The sequence below is a fragment of the Orycteropus afer genome, unplaced genomic scaffold (assembly GCF_000298275.1).
Source record: "Orycteropus afer afer isolate SDZICR_OR568_19922 unplaced genomic scaffold, OryAfe1.0 scaffold00020, whole genome shotgun sequence".
Taxonomy (NCBI): domain Eukaryota; kingdom Metazoa; phylum Chordata; class Mammalia; order Tubulidentata; family Orycteropodidae; genus Orycteropus; species Orycteropus afer.
In genome coordinates, this window is record NW_006921607.1 from 13,176,796 (window position 1) to 13,196,687 (window position 19,892).

A 19,892-nucleotide genomic window follows, 5' to 3' on the forward strand; every position below is an offset into this window, starting at 1 on the left:
TTTTGGTCAATGACATGAGACAAAGTATATGTGAACTGCTGTATGAAAAGTGAATTTACTCTGTAAATCTTCACCCAAATCAAAAAAAAAAAAAAGTTCAGTAATGATAGCCAGGCACTATCCAGTTTTTCTGATCTCATGACAAAAGAGGCAGTTGTTCATGAAGGCAATTAGCCACACATTTCATTTTCTTCTATTCCTGAGGGTGGGAGCTCTAGTGGCAAAGTGTGTAAGGCATTTGACTGCTAGCCATACTGCAAACCCACCAGCCACTCCTTGGAAGGAAGATGGGGCAATCTACTTCTGTAGTGATAGTGCCTCAGAAACCCAAGGAGGGGTCACTATGAGTCGAATCAACTCGATGGCAGTGTTTTTTTAATTTTTTTTTCTTATCCCTGAGGGTCAGTGAGAAAAGGAAGACCCTCAACAAGATGGATGGATACAGTGGCTACAACAATGGGCTCAAACATAGCAAGGATTGTGAGGATAGTGCAGCACCAGGCAATGTTCCATTCTGTTATATAAGGTTGCTATCAGTTGTAACTGACTCAAAGGCACCTAACAACAACAATAATAAAATTCCTGACACTCCTGCTGTTGCTCCAGGCAACTAGAGACCAGTTGTTGTGACTTAGATGACTGCTTGCAAGTTTTTAAGACCTCAGGCACTACCAAACAAAGTAGGAAGTAGAGCAGAAGCACTTAACACAATATTGGACCAGGCAGTGTTTCATTCTGTCATATATAGGGTCACTATGAGTTGGAGCCGACTCCGTGGCATCTAATAACAAGGCATCTAATAACAAAACACAATATTAGGCAATGAACTGGGATGTTCCATGAAACCTTCCCTAAACCTCCAAACCAAAGAACCAAATCCCATGAGATGATTGGTTTTACTTAAGGACCCTCAGCAGCTAGCTGCTCTTTTGTTGTTGTAAATATATCTATCACACAAATTTTGCTAACTCACCTTTTTTACAGGTGTACAACTTATTGCTGTGCATGGGGTCGCTATGAGTCGGAAACGACTCGACGGCACTTAACAACAACAACAACAACACAACTTATTGACAGCAATTACATTTATCAGTTGTGCAACCTTACCCTAAGTCAATTCCATTTTTCAATCAATGCAATTTTTTGATCATTATAAACCAACATTCAGTATTCCAGAAGCAAAATCTTCTTCTCCCTCCCTTCTGCCCCTGGTAACTACTAATAATTTTGTGTATTTGCCTTTTCTTGTCTTTGTATTGAAGTGGAGTCACACATATTTGTCCTTTTGTGCTTGACTTATTTAACTCAGCATAATGTCTTCACGCTCCTCCCATATTGTAGCATGAATCAAGACTTCATTTCTCTTTCTGGCTGAGTACTATTCCATTGTATGTATGTAATATCACAATTTTGTCTATCCATTCATCTGTTGGGCATTTGGGTTATTTCCACCTTTTGGCTACTGGAATAGTGCTGCAATGAACCCTGGTGTGCAAGTATCTGTTTGAATCTCTGCTTCCAAGTCTTTTGGGTATATACCTAGGAGTAAAACTGCTGGGTTATACAGTAGTTCTATTTTTAATTTTTTGAGGAACCACCACAGTTTTCCACAATGACTGCATTCCCACCAGCAATGGATAGGGTTCCAGTTTGCCCACATCCACACCAACAATAGTTACTTCCTGTTTTTTCAATTTTAGTCCTTCTAGTGGGAATGTAATGCTATCTCATCGTGGTGGTTTTGATTTGCATCTCTCTGACAGCTAATCATCTTGAGCATCTTATGATGCATTTGGTGGCCATCTGAATGTCATCTTTGGTTAAATGTCTATTCAAGTTCTTTGTCCATTTTATGATTGGGCTGTCTTTTTGTTGTCAAGTTGTCAATGTTTTAGGTATATTTTGACTACTAAATTCTTATCTGATATATATGGTTTCCAAAGATATTCTCCCCATCAGTAACTTGTCTTTTCATTTTTTTCTGATAAAGTCTTTTGATGAACAAAAGTTTTTAATTTTTGAGTTCCCATTTATTTGTATTTTGCTGTTTATGCTTTTGTTATTATACTAGATAATCCATGGTTAAAAGCTAGACCTGATAGCATTGCTCTTGCATTTTAAGCATTTTATGGCTTTAGTTTGCACATTTAGACCCTTAATCCATTTTGAATTTTTTTTTTTGTGTATATGATGTGAAGCACGGATCCTGTTTCATTTTTCTGCATATGGAAATGCAATTTTCCCAGCATGATTTATTGAAGAGATTATTTCCCCATCAAATGGTCTTAGCACTCTTGTCAAAATTCAGTTGACCATAGATGTGTGGGTGTATTTCTTGACTCTCAATTCTGTTCCATTGGTCTATGTTCTGTTGTTATACCAGTACCAGGCTGTTTTTATTTCTCTAACTGTATACTATATTTTTAAATCAGGAAGTGTGAGTCCTCCTACTTTGTTCTTCTCTTTCAACATTGCTTTAGCTATTCAGGTCTTCTTGCCATTCCATATAAAGTTGAGGATTGGTTTTTAATTTCTTTAAAGATTGTTGAAATTTCTATCAGGATTGCATTGAATCTGTAGATTGCTTTGAGGAATATGGACATATTAGTATTATTGTCTTACAATCCATGAACATGGAACATCTTTTCATTTATTTAAATATTCTTTAATCTCTTTCAGGAGTGTTTTATAACTTTTCTAGGACTTATCTACTATCTATTAATAATAGATATACTATCTACTATATATTAGGAAGGAGCTCTGGTAGCATAGTGCCTAAGGAACTTGACTGCTCATCAGAAGGCTGGCGGTTCAAACCCACCAGCCACTCCTCGGAAGGAAGGTTGGGCAATCCTACTTCCGTAGTGATATTGCCTCGGAAACCCAAGGAGGGGTCGCTATGAGTCAGGGCCGACTCGACGGCAAACAACAACAACAACAACATATATTAGGAGGCACTCTGATAGCATAGTACCTAATGCATTTGGCTGCTAACCAGAAAGCTGGCAGTTCAAATCCACCAGCCATTACAGAAGGAAGATGGGGCGCAAACTACTTCTGTAAAGATTTACTGCCTTGGAAACCCAATGGGGGTCACTATGAGTCAGAATCAACTCGATGGCATGGGTTTACTATATGTTAGTCACTGTTGTTGAAAACCCGTTAGTTGCTCACAGCATTTTTGCAACTAATAATAGGCAATAATATACTATACTTTGGTTGCTCTTTAAAACTCCTTTTAAAGTATAATTTGATTCTTATATATTTTGTTAATTCAATAAATATTTATACACTGTGCCTACATGTGCTAGGAACACAGCCAGGAATCGAGACAGCCATTATGGAGCTTACATTTTAGTAGGACAAACAGTGGCACACTGACATAAATAAGGTTATCTCAAGGAATGGTAGATGTTGAAGAAAAGAAAACATATTCTGGATGGAAGGGCTACTTTAGATAGGATAGTCCAACCCGTGAATTTGACTTAAGAGGATACTTTGGCAGAAAGATGAATAGCTGGTCATTTTAGGATCCGTGGGAAGAGTATTCTGGGCAGATGGATCAGTGTGGGTGAAGGTCTAAAGCAGGAATGAGCTTTGGGTGATCCAAGTTCAGAAAGACCATTGCAGCTGAAGTAAATAAGGGGCAGAAGAAATTAGAAATGCTGGCAGGTTTTGTTAGTTATAGTAAGAAGTTGGATCTCATACCATTGGGAATCCATTGGAAGGCTTTAGGCAGAGGAGTAATATGTTCTGATTCTGATTTAGATTGTAGTATGGTAATGAGCTGGAGTAAGAGACAGTGGAATAAGATTAGTTAGGAGGCTGTATACAGACAGACCCATCAGCCACTCCTCAGAAGGAAGGTTGGGCAATCTACTTCCGTAGTGATACTGCCTCGGAAAGCCAAGGAGGGGTTGCTACGAGTCGGGTCCCACTCGATGGCACAGAACAACAATACAGACAGGGAGTGATTAGCACTTGGATTGGGAGGTCTGAACGGGCAGAAATGGACAGGGCAGAAATGGTGGTGGTGTTGTTATGTGCAGTGGAGTCGGACCCGACTCATAGCGACCCCTCCTTGGGTTTCCGAGGCAGTATCGCTACATAAGTAGATTGCCCCATCTTCCTTCCGAAGAAACGGTGGTAGCCAGGATATATCTTTGGTGGTAGAACCCAGAGAACTTGCTGGCCAACTGGATGTGAGAGCTGGCCAGCTTTGTGTTACATTCAGTGAGAGATGAGGACATGCTTGTTAATGGCCAAATTAGTCCTAATAGACCTTTTCCTCTCCTCTCTTCACCTTGGGAAACAGGAATCCTCTGAAGTTTTTGGTCTATCCCTAGAACTACAGGGCTTCTATACTTCAGACTGGAGGGCTTGCAGTGAACTCCATAGGGACTGAAAGGAGGAAAGTGAGGCATCCAGTGGGCTCTGAGAACCATTTGAGGCTTAGTTAAGGCCTGGATGCTCTGTTCTTGCTACAACGCTGCCACCAAGCGGTGGTAAATGGTAGTCAAACTTCAAGGGCCAGATTCACCCTGTAACCTGAGCCTTTTCTTACCTTCTTAGGTCTTTAAGTGGACAGGAAGCAATTCTTTCTTTGTAAAAGGAGACTTGGATTCACTGATGATGGGCAGTGGCAGGTATGTATGTGTCTTAGGCCTCCGCGAGACTTGAGGTGGTCTGTGTTCTAGTCCCTTCCCTTCTCCCAACCTGCTGAAGGAGGCAGCCTCCGGCAAAATGGGGAAGCTGTTGGTTAACTTTCAGGCTGTGCTGCTAGTCAGCACTGAGGGGAAAGGATGGCATTAACTCTCCCACCAAAGTGTTTACAGTTGCTGACAACTTAATCTGAATTTATGTAATTTTGGGAATGGAATTCCTCAAGGATGGACAAAGCTAAAAGGTAATGGGATAATTTCAAGTTTACCAGGCATCTGCCCCAAAATCTTGCCTTTGTGTGTGTGCTTGTGGAGGTGGAGTGAGTTAGGATGAAAAGATTAGTCTCACCCCTGGGGTGACCTTCAAATTCAGAGAGACTTAAGTCTTCCCTGAGGGTAAAGATGAAAGCATTGCTTGATTAGTACCGGGCAAGTTCTTGGCTCTCCCAACTACCTGAAAAGCTCCCAGTGAAAGGCAGCTTGATTGCTGATTTGCAGTAAGTAATTCACTTCCTGACTCCAGCCTAGCTTTTCGGTCAAATGAGGGGTTTAGAATGATCGCTGGTGTTTAGGGCTCTCAGAGCCCACACCTGAGGCTCTTTGCTTTGGTTAAGAAATGCTGTCTGAAAAAAAACTGGTTTGTGGTGATGATTGCACCATTTGTTGAAATCATTTAACTGTTAACAACAACAGCAAAATCTCTAAACCCTCAACCCTGTAAGGAACATTATGGTGAGTCCCCCACAGTTCAGGGTGAATCAGTTTTAGGGCAGCTGAGACTGGTAAAAGTAGGCGGCAGTCATGACAGAGTTGAAAGGTCTCAACACCTGGGAGCGAGCCATGCGATATTTTCCTCTTCTCCTCAGTGGCCAGTTTGGGCTGTGGTTGGACGGAGACTTGTATCATGGGGGAAGCCATCCCTGTGCGACCTTCAACAATGAGGTGCTGGCTCGGCAGGAGCAGTTCTGCATCAAGGAGCTGGAGGCCTGGGTACTGAGCTGATGTCCCGGGGGTGCGACAGCTTCCTGTGCTAAAAGGTATTAGACCTGTTCATGGATACCCTCCAGGCCTGCCTCACAGCCTGCTGAGGCAGCCTATTCTGTTGGAAACCTGGATGGTGAAGCATCCTAGCACTGACTGTGGCTGTTCACCAGTTCCGCTGTGACCTGGGGACTAACGACTGCAACGGAGGCAGGCATTTCTATCCAAGAAAACGGATTCTGGAGGAGTAAAGGTACTCACACCTCAACCAAGAGCCACAGAGCTCTGAATGAAAACCATCTTTTGAGAAATTATAGAATGCATGCTTATTGTAGAAAACTCAGAAGACATAAAATAAATAAATACACGAAAAGCCTACAATTTAATCACTGCCCCTAAAACACTAATATTTTCAAATATATCCTTCCAGACAATTCCCCATGGAGATATATTTATTTTCTCTTACAAAAATGGGAGTCTATTCTGTATACATTTTGGAAATTATTTTTGCTTACAGAGAATTGACAATGCACAGAAATCTGGGCTCAACCAAACTAATAAAGACTCTATTAGCATCGTTCCTGTTGTGTTTTCTAGGACATTGGGGCTGTCTGTCCGTCATCAGTGTGCCCGGTGCTTGCAAACCCATGAGCTCATTTAATTTCATGAGGAAGATGTGAAAACAGCAAATGAGCAAGGTGCACATCTGGATAAAGAACCTGAAACCTCTGTCGATGGGAACCTCGGGGAGGTTAACAGGAAGGGAGGAGTAAGTTTTCTGGCACAAATGTAGCTCAGAAAACAAGGTCCGTGTCCCTTCCCCTGCAAGTGTTTGCCCCCTGCCAAAAGGAAAGGATTCCTTATTATGCCATCACTTGCCAGCTATTGAAGGAAAACTGAATACCATGAACCCAGTTAAATATCATTCCGTCTCACAGACCAAATAGTGTTGAGTACTCATAAACATATGGGCAGATTCCTACACAACCTTCATTTCCTTTGCTCAAAAGGGTCAAAACTGGGCACAAAACACAGTGTGAGAGAGTTGTTAAGAACACTTCTGGTTTCAAGATGGAGATACATTCAGGAAGCTTTATTACAGCTGTTTCCCTCACCCCATTAAAGTAACCAGTCGTTTTAACTTGCAGTTCTTTTTACATTCTGAAGGTGACAATGTTCAGCAACTCTAGAGGCTAAGCTGCTGAAGTTTCCCTATTTATACAAATAGCAAAGATGTTTCTTAAGAAAAATTTAACCTTGTAAATGATATGGTCCTCATCATTAAAATAGTTGCAAAGAGTATAAACTGCAGCTGCCTTAGAAGAAACAAGAGAGACAAAATAGATTCAAGTTGTTTCTCAGATAGCACAATGATACAAGATTGGGCCTAAAAATTCAGAGTAAACCACAATGATTTAAAGGTAGGATATGCAAAAACAAAGCAATCTTAGCACCAAAGAATATTAAGGAGTTCTGATGCCATAGCACCTAAGGCATTTGACTCCTAACCAGAAGGCTGGCAGTTTAAACCCACCAGCCACTCCTTGGAAGGAAGATTGGGCAATCTACTTCCATAGTGATACCACCTCAGACACCCAAGAAGGGATCACTATGATAATTTTGGGTGTGGGCACACAAAGTCTGAGACCTGCAGCTCTCCCCCTGGATGTTTTAGAGAGCCTTGCCTAGGACAGATATGACACCAGTACCCAGTACCTTGGCAAACCTCACTTGTGCTTCTGAGCCCACACGGGAACCATGTCCCATCTGTGCAGCATCACAATGGGGTTGGGGGTGAAGGGTTTCAATATTTTCAATATTTTCCTATGGATTATGGTTAAGTCTTAGTTGTCTCATGAGGGAATGGGAAGGGCAAGATGTCAGACACTTCAGATACTTCCATTCTGGTGTCCACAGAACAGAACCCGATTATACAGTGGAAGGTGAGAGCACTCCCAACACTCCATGGCTCACCTGCTGTCTGAGTTCTTCCAGCTTGAGCTGGATGCTTCCTCACTCCTAGCCTATCAGGAGGTTTTTGTCAAGGGCATGTCAAAGGATAAGATGTTAAGGGCCTATGGTTTCCATCCCCCACTATTGTGCATCTTCAGAACCCACTCTCTGAACATCACCAGTTTGGACTTTAACTACAGACTTTGTTCTTCGTGAACTTCTGTAGAACGGGGGATGTAAGGGATTCCCTGGGCACAGAAGCACCCCTCAACCATGGTGGTGCTCACTCCACTGCTGGAGGCAAAGAGAAAGTGCTGGGAAAATAAAGACACAGACAGGAACCTGGAGTTCACTGGGTAAACACTTACCTCAGCATGGCACTGCAGTCTTTGCTCTGACTCCCATAAAATGCAATGAAAGGGCACTTTATGAAGCCCTATTTCTGAGCAGGCCCTAAAGAAGGTTCTTGTCATGACATCTGATCCACTCATAAGGGAGTTACAGAAGGAGGTCAGGGGGAGGTTGGGAAGAGGTAAGGCCCTAGGAACCTGGGCAGTGAGAATAATCAGAGAGAAATTGCCTGGGTCTGGAACCACAACTGACTTAGGGAGCAGTCAAGTTTTGGGGATCCCTCTGCTACTGGGGCTATGAAAGGTGGTTTAATGTTCCACTTATAGAGGAGCCCAGAGCTTGAAGATCTCCTGAAAACCGTAATCAGGCCTCTCACCCAAGAGCTAGAGCTCACTCCCAGACCTCATCTCCTACTATTTACCCCACCCTGGCAGTGCATAAGGGGTTAAAAGGGCCAGGGAAGGTGTCTTTTACTTACCTTTATTTAGATGACTTACTGAGGGCTAGTCTCACATTTAGGGGGTTAGGAATCTGTTTTGTTTTTAACCAAGGCTGTTCACAATGATTTCAGTTTCCAATTCCAATGTGTACTCTTGCCTCATTTCCAAATATTTAAAAACATAATCATTTGTCTTAAGAGTTCAGAGTATGTAAAAGAGTTGTTATTCTAAGAAAATAGAGTACTAAAGGGGAAAGGTTTTATTTATTTTTAGAAAGGCTTTAATTAATATTAAAAATAGGCAAGGCTATACTCTCCACAGCATGTATAGCAAGATTTGCCTATATGTGTGAATGAAAATTGACTTAGCTCCAGTGTGTGTGTACATTTAAAACAGCCCTCCTTGTAATTAAATTTGTGGGACTCTGACTTAATTGCCTAAATTAATTGTGTTGGGGAGAGAGAGCCTTTGGTCACATCCACACAGGTCAATCCTTAAAAAGCTGGACTCTGGGTTTGGATGCTTCTTGGTGGCAAGTCAAACTCTGGGATATATCTGTTCAATTCCACTTCCATTTTCAAAGTGCTGTGTGTTGGGCCACACCAGCACTGTTCTAAAAGGAAGAGAGAGAAAAGCAGGAAAGAGAGAAAAGTCAATTACATCATTTATTTCCCAGTGAAGGTCTGAGGTACACGTGTCCTCTTCCTACAGATAGTTTGCTTCTAGATGTTACACATGTTGTTTAGGTGCTATCAAGTTGGTTCTGACTAACAGCAACCCTGTACACAACAGGGTAAAACACTGCCTGCTCCTGCACTAACCTCCCAATAGTTACTACAGTTGAACTCACCGTTGCAGCCACTGTGATACTCCATATCATTCAAAGTCTTACTCTTTTTCATTGAGCCTCTACTCTACCAAGCATGTTGTCTTTCTCCAGGGATTGGTCCCTTCTGATAACACATCCAAGGTGTGTGAGGCAAGTCTTGGCATCCTCACTTCTAAGCAGCTTTTTGGCTCTACTTCTTCCAAGATAGATTTGTTCATTCTTCTCACAGTCCATGCATAGTATATTTGATATTCTTAACCAACATCCTAATTCTAATGAGTCAATTCTGCTTCAGTCTTCCTTATTCTTTATTCAGTTTTCCCATGCACGTGAGGCAAGTGAAAATACTATTGCTTAGGTAAGGTGCACTTTAGTCCTCAAAGTGACATCTCTGCTTTTGAACACTTTAGAGAGGTCTTTTGCAGCGGATTTGCTGAATGCAACACATCGTTTGATTTCTTGAATGCTGCTTCCATGAGTGTTGATTGTGGATCCAAGTAAAATGAGATCCTTGACAACTTCAATCTTTTCTCCCTTTGTCATGAAGTTGTTTATGGTCTAGTTGTGAGGATTGTTTTTTTCTTTATGTTGAGATGTAATCCATGCTGAAGGCCATAGTCTTTGATCTTAATAAGTAAGTGCTTCAAGTCTTCTTCACTTTCAGCCAGTAAGGTTGTGTCATCTGTGTATTGCAGGTTGTTTATGAGTCTTCCTCCAATCCTGATGCCTCATTCTCCTTCATATAGATCAGCTTCTCGGATTATTTGCTCAGCAATACAGGTATAATATATATGATGGAAGAATAGAACCCAGACGCACACCTTTCCTTTGCAGTATCCCCTTGTCTGTTCTTATTCTTGAAAAAAACCAAATCATATATATGTCCAGTGTTTGGGTCAAATTAGAACCACCATGTCTTAAGCAGGTAAGAGCGTTCATGGCAAAAGCCCTCAGACCTCTTCTTTTCAAAGATGGTTGGAAGCAACTGCCAGGGGATGTAACAGTACTAAGACAGTACTAATACACTGTAACTAACACTGCCCAGTTTTAAGCCTTCAGCCTTCATACCCTTTCACAGAACATGACTCTGACCTGCTTTTCGAGGAGCAAGGACTATACTGGAATTCTGCTCCTTTCCTGCCTGGTCTACAAGATGGCGAAAAAAAGGGGAATGACAGTATGTACCTGTAGAACTTGTATTTTTCTTTGAAATCAAAGCTATAACCATGGCCCCATCAGCAGTAATCACCAGCCAAATGAGCTCCTCCACCCAAAGTGAGGGATGGCCTCAAGGTTAAGTGACACCATGACCAGAAAGCAGAAGCCTTCTAAAACCTCACTCGATCTCACTGTTCTTGAAGTTGTAGCTAGATTCTCTTAGGATATATGTGGATATGGATCCTTGAGAGCTTGTATTATACTAAGAAAATAATATTTGTGGTAGGATACTGTCCACCTCATTTGACTCTCTGTGGTTAGATCCATTTTCTACCCTTCCTCTGCTCTACTCTATATCTCAGGACCTGTCTTGCAAACTGTATTTCCTGGCTCCCAACCTTACTGACTTCCAATGGGAAGCACTAATAATGCAAGAGGACAGCAGAAAAGCCAGCATATCTCTCCCTACCCATTTTAGTCAGACAGCAGTGGTTTTGACTCTTCTGTGACTCTAGCTTCTGCAGGTGGCCCCAGCTGCAGGAATCACATCTCCTCCCTGGTCCCACCTATTCTAAAGGTGGTAGCAGCTTCATGCTATTGCCTCCCTGTCCTCTGTTTGCTCATTTAGCTCTGTGAAAAGCTTAGTATCTCATTCCCCATATTCAATTTCTTCGGTTGAACAACCTGGCACAGGTTCTGTTTTCCTGACTGGATTTGACTGATACAGCCACTCAATTGCCATGATAGCCTAACTTGGAAGACCCATCTATTTCAAAGTCAACAATATTTATCTTCAAACTCATCTCTATGTCTACCTATTCTAATCTGAACTCTAGTGAATTTTGTAAATGCAAACTTTCCCTGCTTAAAACACTTCAATGGCTGCCAATTATTCTTTGTTTGTAACTCTATGAATAATGCCTCAGTCCCCTTCCCATTGTTATATCCCTTTTCTCTAACACAGGACCTGGTAAATATACTTGTTACTGATAAGATTTACCTAATTTCAGGCAGTTATCACCACATTGCTGATAACTTTAATAGCCTCTTGTCTCTCTGCTTCCACTATCTCCAAGTTCCAAGCCATTTGCAACTAGAGTTTGGTTTAGTTTCTTTAGGTGTTACATTACCTCATAGTCCTTTATTCCCATGGATCTCACTCTAGTGGGAGATAACAAACACACAAAGAAAAACCCAAAACCAAACCCATGGCTGCCAAGCTGATTCTGACTCATGGTGACATCATGTGTTACAGAGTAGAGCTATTCCATATGATTTTCTTGGCTGTAATCTTTGCAGAAGCAGAATGCCAGGCATTTCTTCTGCAGTACAGCTGGCAGGGGGAATAGAACCTCCAACCTTTAAGTTAATAGTTTGTACTACCCAGGGACCTTAAACACACAAGTAATCTATAATTATGTAGCAGGCTAAGTCCTGAATACTCTCAATGATTCCCTCCCTACTGTCTATTTAAAAAAAAAACAAAAAAACAACTCACTGCCATCAATTTGATTCCAATCATAGCAACCCTTGTTGGGTATCTAAGGCTGTAAATCTTTATGGAAGTAGTTTGCCTCATCTTCCTCTTGTGGAGCAGCTGGTGGGTCTGAACCACCAAACTTCTGGGTTAGCAGCCATATGCCTTACCCATTATGCTACCAGAGCTCTTTTCCCACTGCTGATAGGGGGGCAAAAAAATCCTTTCTTAGCTGATTATCAAAGATTCTCCATAATCTAGTCTATTTTTCCTATTTAGCCCCTCACCATTCAACAATAAGAATTTCCAAATCTGGTCAGACTGGTTTCCTCATGGTGCCCTAAACACAGTCAACTTGTTCCAGTTTCATGCCTTTGTGCTGCTCTCATTGCCAAAAATGTCCATCCGTCTCCCTGCTATGGACCAAGACATAATCGAGCTTTCTGGATCTAGTAGAATCTTCCCTCCATCACAATGCTTTTCTGACAATTCCCCCAACTCTGAATCCTATTACAACTTACTTGTAGTGTTCCCTCTGGCAATTGATAAACTACCAACTTATTGGGCAGTTCATGTCTGACTTTTCCTTTGTGTTCCCTTCAGCACGGACACATGCCTAAAAAGGCAACCAGGGGGTTTACGAGGGAGAGTACTAGACTAGGAACAGAATGCTTCTTCCCATCTGCCTGCCTACTACACTCTGTCAGTCAACAAACATTGATTAGTCAGTTTCTTTGTGCCAGGCAGCTACTACATGCAAATCAATAAGGTATAATTTTAACAACATTCTCTGTGAGGTTGGTAATTACAGCTCGGTTCCTCTTTTGCTCAATTCTCTTATTAGTAGAGAATTTAAATAGTGTACTAATATACCAAAATAAGCACATCTGGAAACACTAAGTTTGAAAAAGTTTACTCAGCTCCAGTTATGGTCTCTAAAAGAAGGAGAAACTATACTAGGAAAGCATTTCCTATCTCCCAGGGCCACAGGGTGGACTAGGTGAGACAATGGTGAGAACATTATAAAGTACTATTCACATGTTCACTGTTTTTATCTTTTATTATTAGAACAATAACGATAAACAAAGCACCCACTCTCAACTGGTGTAGGAAGAAACCACTGGCTGACACAGATTCTGACATTTTAAAAGGAAAGTTTAAAATGAAAGATTTCATTTTCAAAGCCATAACTAAACGACTATAATTTAATGAGAACTTCTCAGAGGGTATAATGGGTCTCTTTCGGGTTTTACTTTCAAATAAAATATTGTGAAAAGTATGTGAACAGTGACTACCCACCTATGAGTTAGTGAAACCTCTGGTTAAGCACCACTGAACAAAATGTTGTTGTGCAGCATACAAACTCTTCTTGTCCGTCTTCTTACAGTACACTCGAATCAGCTGCTCGGCAAATCTCTCAGGCAGAAGCTGTGAAACCTTTTTAAGGAAGAAAAGATTTTACTGTCACCCTGAATTCACCAGGGCTCTCTGAACCAGTTCTTCCTGGTTCAGTCACAGATGAGGAAGTAAAACCAGAACAGAGCCAAATTAAAAAAAAAATTAAAACTGTTTTCATTCATGTTTAGTAAACAGTAAAAACTGGTTCTTAAGATAGTCAATTCTACACAAAATCAGGTTTAACTTAAAGATATGTCTTCTTTTCCCCCTTACACACTGAGTTCAGAACCTTACCAGCATATAATATACACATTTACTGTAATGATTTGCCAAATGTCACTAAAGTATATTTATTTTACCTAAGTAGACACTCACCTGATCTTTGGCAATCCTAATTGCTTTGTTGGGATCATTCTTATAATAGAAGTGAACATGATCAACAGGATTTTTGTCTTCCATTCCATAATCCATGTTGATAATCTTAATAGAAGAAATAGATAAGTTATCACTTACATAATAACCATGAATTGAGTTCAGGGTGGAGAGGCATCACAAGAAAAGGAGCAAAAGAAAGATTTCTCTGGAGGTTCAGAAGCAAGTACACTATTAAGGTGGATCAAAAAAAAAAAAAAAAGCCAAACTCACTGCCATTGAGTTGATTCTGACTCATAGTGACACACTTTGGGCTTCTAAGGTGGTAAATCTTTACAGAAGTAGATTGCCCAGTTTGCCTCCTGCAGAGTGGCTGGTGGGTTTGAACCTCCAACCTTCTAGTTAGCAGTCAAATGCCTTAGGTACTACACCACCAGAGCTCCTTAAGGTGGCACATGTAGTGTTGTTGTTGTTATGTGCTATCAAGTCAGACACGACTCATAGCGACCCCTCCTTGGGTTCCCGAGGCAGTATCACTACAGAAGTAGATTGCCCAACCTTCCTTCCAAGGAGTGGCTGGTGGGCATAGTGTATTAAAAATAACTCTGATGCATGTTTTAAAATCTGGAATAAAAGAAAGTATTTGTACATTCAACACACACTAAGTGATAGACACTGTTCTGGGCACTACAGATACAACAGAGAAATTTCTTTTATAGTTTAAATCCCACAGACCACGTGGCCTAGATTGAGATTGACCAAATACAACAAAACCTGCAAAAGTTGGAACCCGTGAAAGGCAGAATCTTTTCAGAGAAAGAAAATTCACTGTGTGTTTATGAGGTAGGAATTAGAACAGAGAATGACAATAAAGTGGTAAGCACTCTATTAAAGTTGGAAGATTTACAAGACTTGGAAAATCAAAGCAGTCCTGCTGAGTTCTGGCTCTCACAGATTTTATTGTAATTACATTTGTTAAAAGAGTCAACCAAAGAGAAGAGGATCCAAGATGGTGGACTAGGCAGGAACACCATCCAGACCCTCTATAACAAAGACTTGAGAAAACAAGGGAAACAGCTATAGATGACAATTCTGAATCCCAGAGCTTCAAAAGAAAAATAAAGAACAAATACTGATGCGAGAAGAGACTGAATGAAAATAGTGAACGAGGAGCCGACTGGCACAGTGTGGCCGTTTTGAATTATTGCTGGCAGCATTGCAACCAGAGCAGGAACTAGATAACTGGCTCCCCTTGCCCAGGACTGCACCAGCACCCACATCAGTGACTGGGCAACCAGAGAAGTGTGACATCCCTCCTTACCTTGTCCAATCCTCCTGGTCATCAGAGGCATGGCCCTTCCCACCCCCACCCACACAGCAGCCACTCAAACTGCCCCCACTGCCAGTGCTGTGCCCTTTTTCTTTATCTTTCTGATTAGTTTTACTGTCTCCCCTCACCTGTTCTTTTCCTTTCTTCCTGTTGTCTTCCCTTGCCCTTTTCCTTTTAGATCCTGAAGAGCAAGTCCACTGCCCACAGGGTTAGCGCACCCACCCGGGCCCTCCCTGGTTGGAGAGGCATGCTCTTGTGGAGTGAGTGCTACATTCCTGAGCAGCATGATTCCACCAGTACTGCGCTTTTATTTCTTTCCTTCTTCTTATTCTCCCCTCTTATCCCCCTTGTTCTCCTCTTCTTACTTTTTCTTCCTCTTCATTCTCACCCCCTTTCTTTTTCTTTCTGTTCCCATGTGTGCCCTCCTGGAGTGAGCTCCCTATTCCTGCTGCAGCTGTGTTTGGTGGGTAACACTTGCGTCCATTTTTTTTTTTTTCTCTCTCTCTTTCACTTTTTTCCCTTCTCAGTTCTCCATTCTTTACCCTTATTGTTATTTCTTTTTTCTTTTTTTTTCCTCCCACTTCCCCCACCTTTTTCTTCTTTTTTTGATCTGGCTGAGCAAGTGCCTTGGCCTGCCCCACCTCTGTGTTCAGGTGGACTGCTTCTGACCCTTCCTTAACTGACAGTATGGAGCAAGTGCCACATTTCCAACATGGCCACGTTTGGTGGCTAGCATTTGTACTAATAATGTGCTGCATTTGTTTTTCTTTTCTTTCTTCTTAGTTCTCTTTTCTTCCCACATTCTTGTTTTTTTTCATCTTCCCATTCCCCCTTTTTTCCTATCATTGACCCTACTCAGCCATACCCACTACATCTGCTGCCCCACCCACTGGGCGAGCTCCACCACTCACTCCAGCACCACCTGATCCATGACAGACAGCAGCCAACACCCACCCAGGCTGCCCTCAGCTGCTCTGCAAGATCAGTGATTAGAGATGCCCAAATTCCCACCTGCTACCAAATCCACCTGAAGTCAGGTGGTGAGCATTCCAGTGCTGCCAAACTAGTGACCAGAGAAACATGCTAGCCCTGATGCCTGGATATATTAAAACAAAACAAAAAATCAGAGTGACGACAAAGTGGGATTTTCATACCAGGTATGCAAGGATGGGTCCACATTAGAAAAAGCAATCAACATTAATAAAGCACTAAATAATAAAATGAAGGAAAAGAGCCACATGATCATATCAGTAGATGCAGAAAAAGCATTTAGATAAAACCCAACACCCATTCCTGATCAAAACTCTCAGCAAAATAGGGATAAAAGGGAAATCCCTCAACATAAAAACTAACTCACTGCCGTCGAGTCATACCCAACTCGTAGCGACCCCTCTTTGGGTTTCTGGGATGGTATCACTACGGAAGTAGATTGCCCAACCTTAAGGGCATGTATGCTAAATGAATGGCCAGCATTATTCTCAATGGAGAGAGACCGAAAGTATTCCCCTTGAGATCAGGTACAAGACAAAGATGCCCTCTATCACCACTTCTATTCAACATTGTACTGAAGTCCTACCCAGGGCAATAAGGCAAGAAAGAGACTAAAAGGTACCCAAGTTGGTAAGGAAGAAGAATAGTTATGGCTATTTGCGGATGATATGATGCTATACATAGAAAATTCCGGAGACTCAACAAGAAAACTACTGGAAATAATTGAAATATTCAGCAAAATGGCAGGATACAAGATCAAAAATGAGTTGGATTCTTCCACATCAACAAAGAGAACTCTGAAAAGGAAGTAAGGAAAATAATACCATTTACAATAGTTTGTCATTCCCAGCATAGTAGATTATATTGTCTGATTCAAAATGGCCCAAACCAGTCCATTTCAGCTCACTAATGCCTAGGATATTGATCTTTATGCATTCTATTTCATTTTTGACAAGTTCCAATTTTCCTAGACTCATACTTCATACATTTCACATTCCGATTATTAATGGATGTTTCAAGCTGATTCTTCCCATTTTGAGTCATGCCACATCAGCAAATGGAGGTCCCAAAAGCTTTACTCCAGCCACGTCATTAAGGCTGACTCTATTTTGAGGAGACAGCTCTTCCCCAGTCATATTTTGAGTGATTTCTGACCTGAGGGGCTCATTTTCTGACACTTTATCAGACAATGTTTCAGGGCTATTCATAAAGTTTTCCAGTAATATATCAGAGAGTGTTTCATTGCTATTCATAAGGTTTTCACTAGCCAAACCAATACTTTGAAAAGTAGATGGCCCCTTCCTTCTTCTGAGTCTGTCTTACTCTGGAAGCTCTGCTGAAAACTGTCCACCAAGGGTGACTCTGCTGATACTTAAAATAGCAGTGGCGTGGCCTCCAGCCTCATAGTAACATGCAAGCCATCACAGTACAACAAACTGACAGACAAGTAGTGTTAGTCACATCATCACAAAGAATATTGCAAGATGAGGAAACTGAACATTTTTACAAACTTCTGCAGTCTAAAATTGGCCAAATATGCAATTAAGATGTATTGATTATTACTGGTGATTGGAATGCAAAAGTTGGAAACAAAGAAGAATCACTGGTAGTTGAAAAATATGGTCTTGGTAATAGAAATGATGCCAGAGATCATGTGATAGAATTTTGCAAAAGCAATGACTTATTCATCGCAAATACCTTTTTTCAACATCATAAACGGTGGCTATACATGTAGACCTTGCCAGATGAAATATTCAGGAATCAGATCGACTACATCTCTGGAAAGAGGCGATGGAGCAGCTCAATATCTCCAGCCAAAACAAAGCCAGGAGCTGACTGTGGAACAGACCATCAACTGCTCATATGTAAGTTCAAGCTGAAGATGAAGACAATTAAAACAAGTCCATGAGAGCCAAAATATGACCTTGACTATATCCCACTTGAATTCAGAGACCATCTGAAATAGATTTGATGCACCGAACACCAATGACTGAAAACCAGATGAATTGTGGGATGACATCAGGAACATCACACATGAAGAATTCAAAAGGTCATTTAATAAGAAGAAAAAACCAAAATGGATGGCAGAAGAGACTCTGAAACTTACTCTTGAATGGAGAGTAGCTAAAGCAAATGGAAAAAATGACAAGATAAAAGAGGTGAACAGATTTCAAAGAGCAGTTCAAGAAGACAAAGTCTATTATTACAATTAAATGTGCAAAGACTTGGAGTTAGAAAACCAAAAAGGAAGAACACACTCAGCATTTCTCAAGCAGAAAGAAGTGAAGAGAAAATTCAAGCCTCAAGTTGTAATATTGAAAGATTCTATGGGCAAAATATTGAATGATGCAGGAAACATCAAAAGACAATGGAAAGAATACACAGAGTCACTGTACTAAAAAGAACTGGTCAAGAAGAAGGTGGCATATCATCAAGAACCAATGGTATTGAAGGAAGAAGTTGAAACTGCACTGAAGGTATTGGGAATAAACAAGGCTCCAGGAATTGATGAAATACCCACAGAGATATTTCAACAAACAGATGCTGCACTAAAGGTACTTACCCATCTATGCCAAGAAATTTGGAAGACAGCTACCTGGCCAACTGACTAGAAGAGATCCATATTTGTATTCATCCCAAAGAAAGCTGATCCCACAGAATGTGAAAATTATCGAACAATATCATAAATGTTGCATGTAAGTAAAATCTTGCTGAAGATAATTAAAAAATGGTTGCAACAGTATATTGACAGAGAACTTCCAGAAATGCAAGCTGGAATCAGAAGAGGATGTGTAACGAGGGATATTATTGCTGATGTCAGATGGATCTTGCCTGAAAGCAAAGAATACCAGAAAAATGTTTACTTGTGCTTTATGGACTATGTAAAAGCATTCAACTTTGTGGATCTAACAAGTTATGAATAACATTGAGAAGAATGGGAATGCTTTTGTGTTATGGTGTTGTCAAAGAATACTGAAAGTACCATGGACTTCCAGAAGAATGAACAAGTCTGTCCTAGAAGAAGTGCAGCCAGAACGCTCCTTGGAAGAGAGAATGGCTAGATTTCGTTTGACCTATTTTGGTCATGTTGTCAGAAGGGACCATTCCCTGGAGAAGGATATCGTGCATGGTAAAGTGGAGGGTCAGCACAAAAGGAGAAGACCCTCAATGAGATATATTGACACAGTGGCTGCAATGATGGGCTCAGGTATAGCAGGGATTATGAGGCTGGTGCAGGACCGGGCAGCGTTTCATTCTGTTGTATATAGAGTGGCTGTGAGTCAGAGCCATCTTGATGGCACCTAACAACAACAAAAAGATAAAATACATATGAATAAACCTAACCAGAGATACAAAAGACTTACACAAAGAAAACTACAAAACTAGTGTTTTGTAAACTACAAGAAACTAAAAGAGAGCTACATAAATGGAAGAATATACCATGCTCATGGGTAGGAAGACTTTGTAAGAATGACATTGTAAAAATGACAATACTACCCAAAATAATCTACAGGCATGGTGCAATCCCAATCCAGATTCCATCATCATTCTTTAACGAGATGGAAAAACTAATCACCAACTTTATATGAAAAGGAAAGAGACCCTGGATAAGCAAAGCACTACTAAAGAAGAACAAAGTAGGAGGCTTCACATTCTCTCATCTCAAAACCTACTATACAACCACAGTAGTCAAAACAGCCTAATGTTGGTATGGTGATAGACATATAGACCAATGGAACAGAACTGAGAACCCAGAAGTAAATCCATCCAAATGTGGTCAGTTGATCTTTGTCAGAGGGCTGAAACTCATTAATGGGATAGAGTTATAGTCTCTTTAACAAATGGTGCTGGTAAAACTGGATATCTGTTTCTTAGAAAATGAAACAGGATCCATATTTCTCATCATATACAAAAAAATAACTCAAGCAAGATGGCGGACTAGGCAGAAGGA

General features: G+C 41.0%; 2 protein-coding genes across 2 annotated transcripts in view; one reads left to right on the top strand and one right to left on the bottom strand.

The window, feature by feature from the left end:
* Positions 1 to 5,663, top strand: part of TLDC2 (TBC/LysM-associated domain containing 2) — a 22,167-nt gene extending 16,504 nt beyond the window's left edge. Inside the window, exons 5-6 of the mRNA XM_007934640.2 lie at positions 4,573 to 4,646; positions 5,528 to 5,663. Coding sequence (XP_007932831.1) covers positions 4,573 to 4,646; positions 5,528 to 5,663 — 210 coding nt within the window. The remainder of the gene's footprint in view (positions 1 to 4,572; positions 4,647 to 5,527) is intronic.
* A 6,757-nt stretch (positions 5,664 to 12,420) lies between these two features.
* Positions 12,421 to 19,892, bottom strand: part of LOC103191862 (deoxynucleoside triphosphate triphosphohydrolase SAMHD1) — a 70,408-nt gene continuing 62,936 nt past the window's right edge. The window contains 2 exon segments of the mRNA XM_042783606.1: positions 12,421 to 12,466; positions 13,181 to 13,287. Of these exon segments, the coding sequence (XP_042639540.1) occupies positions 12,421 to 12,466; positions 13,181 to 13,287 (153 nt within the window).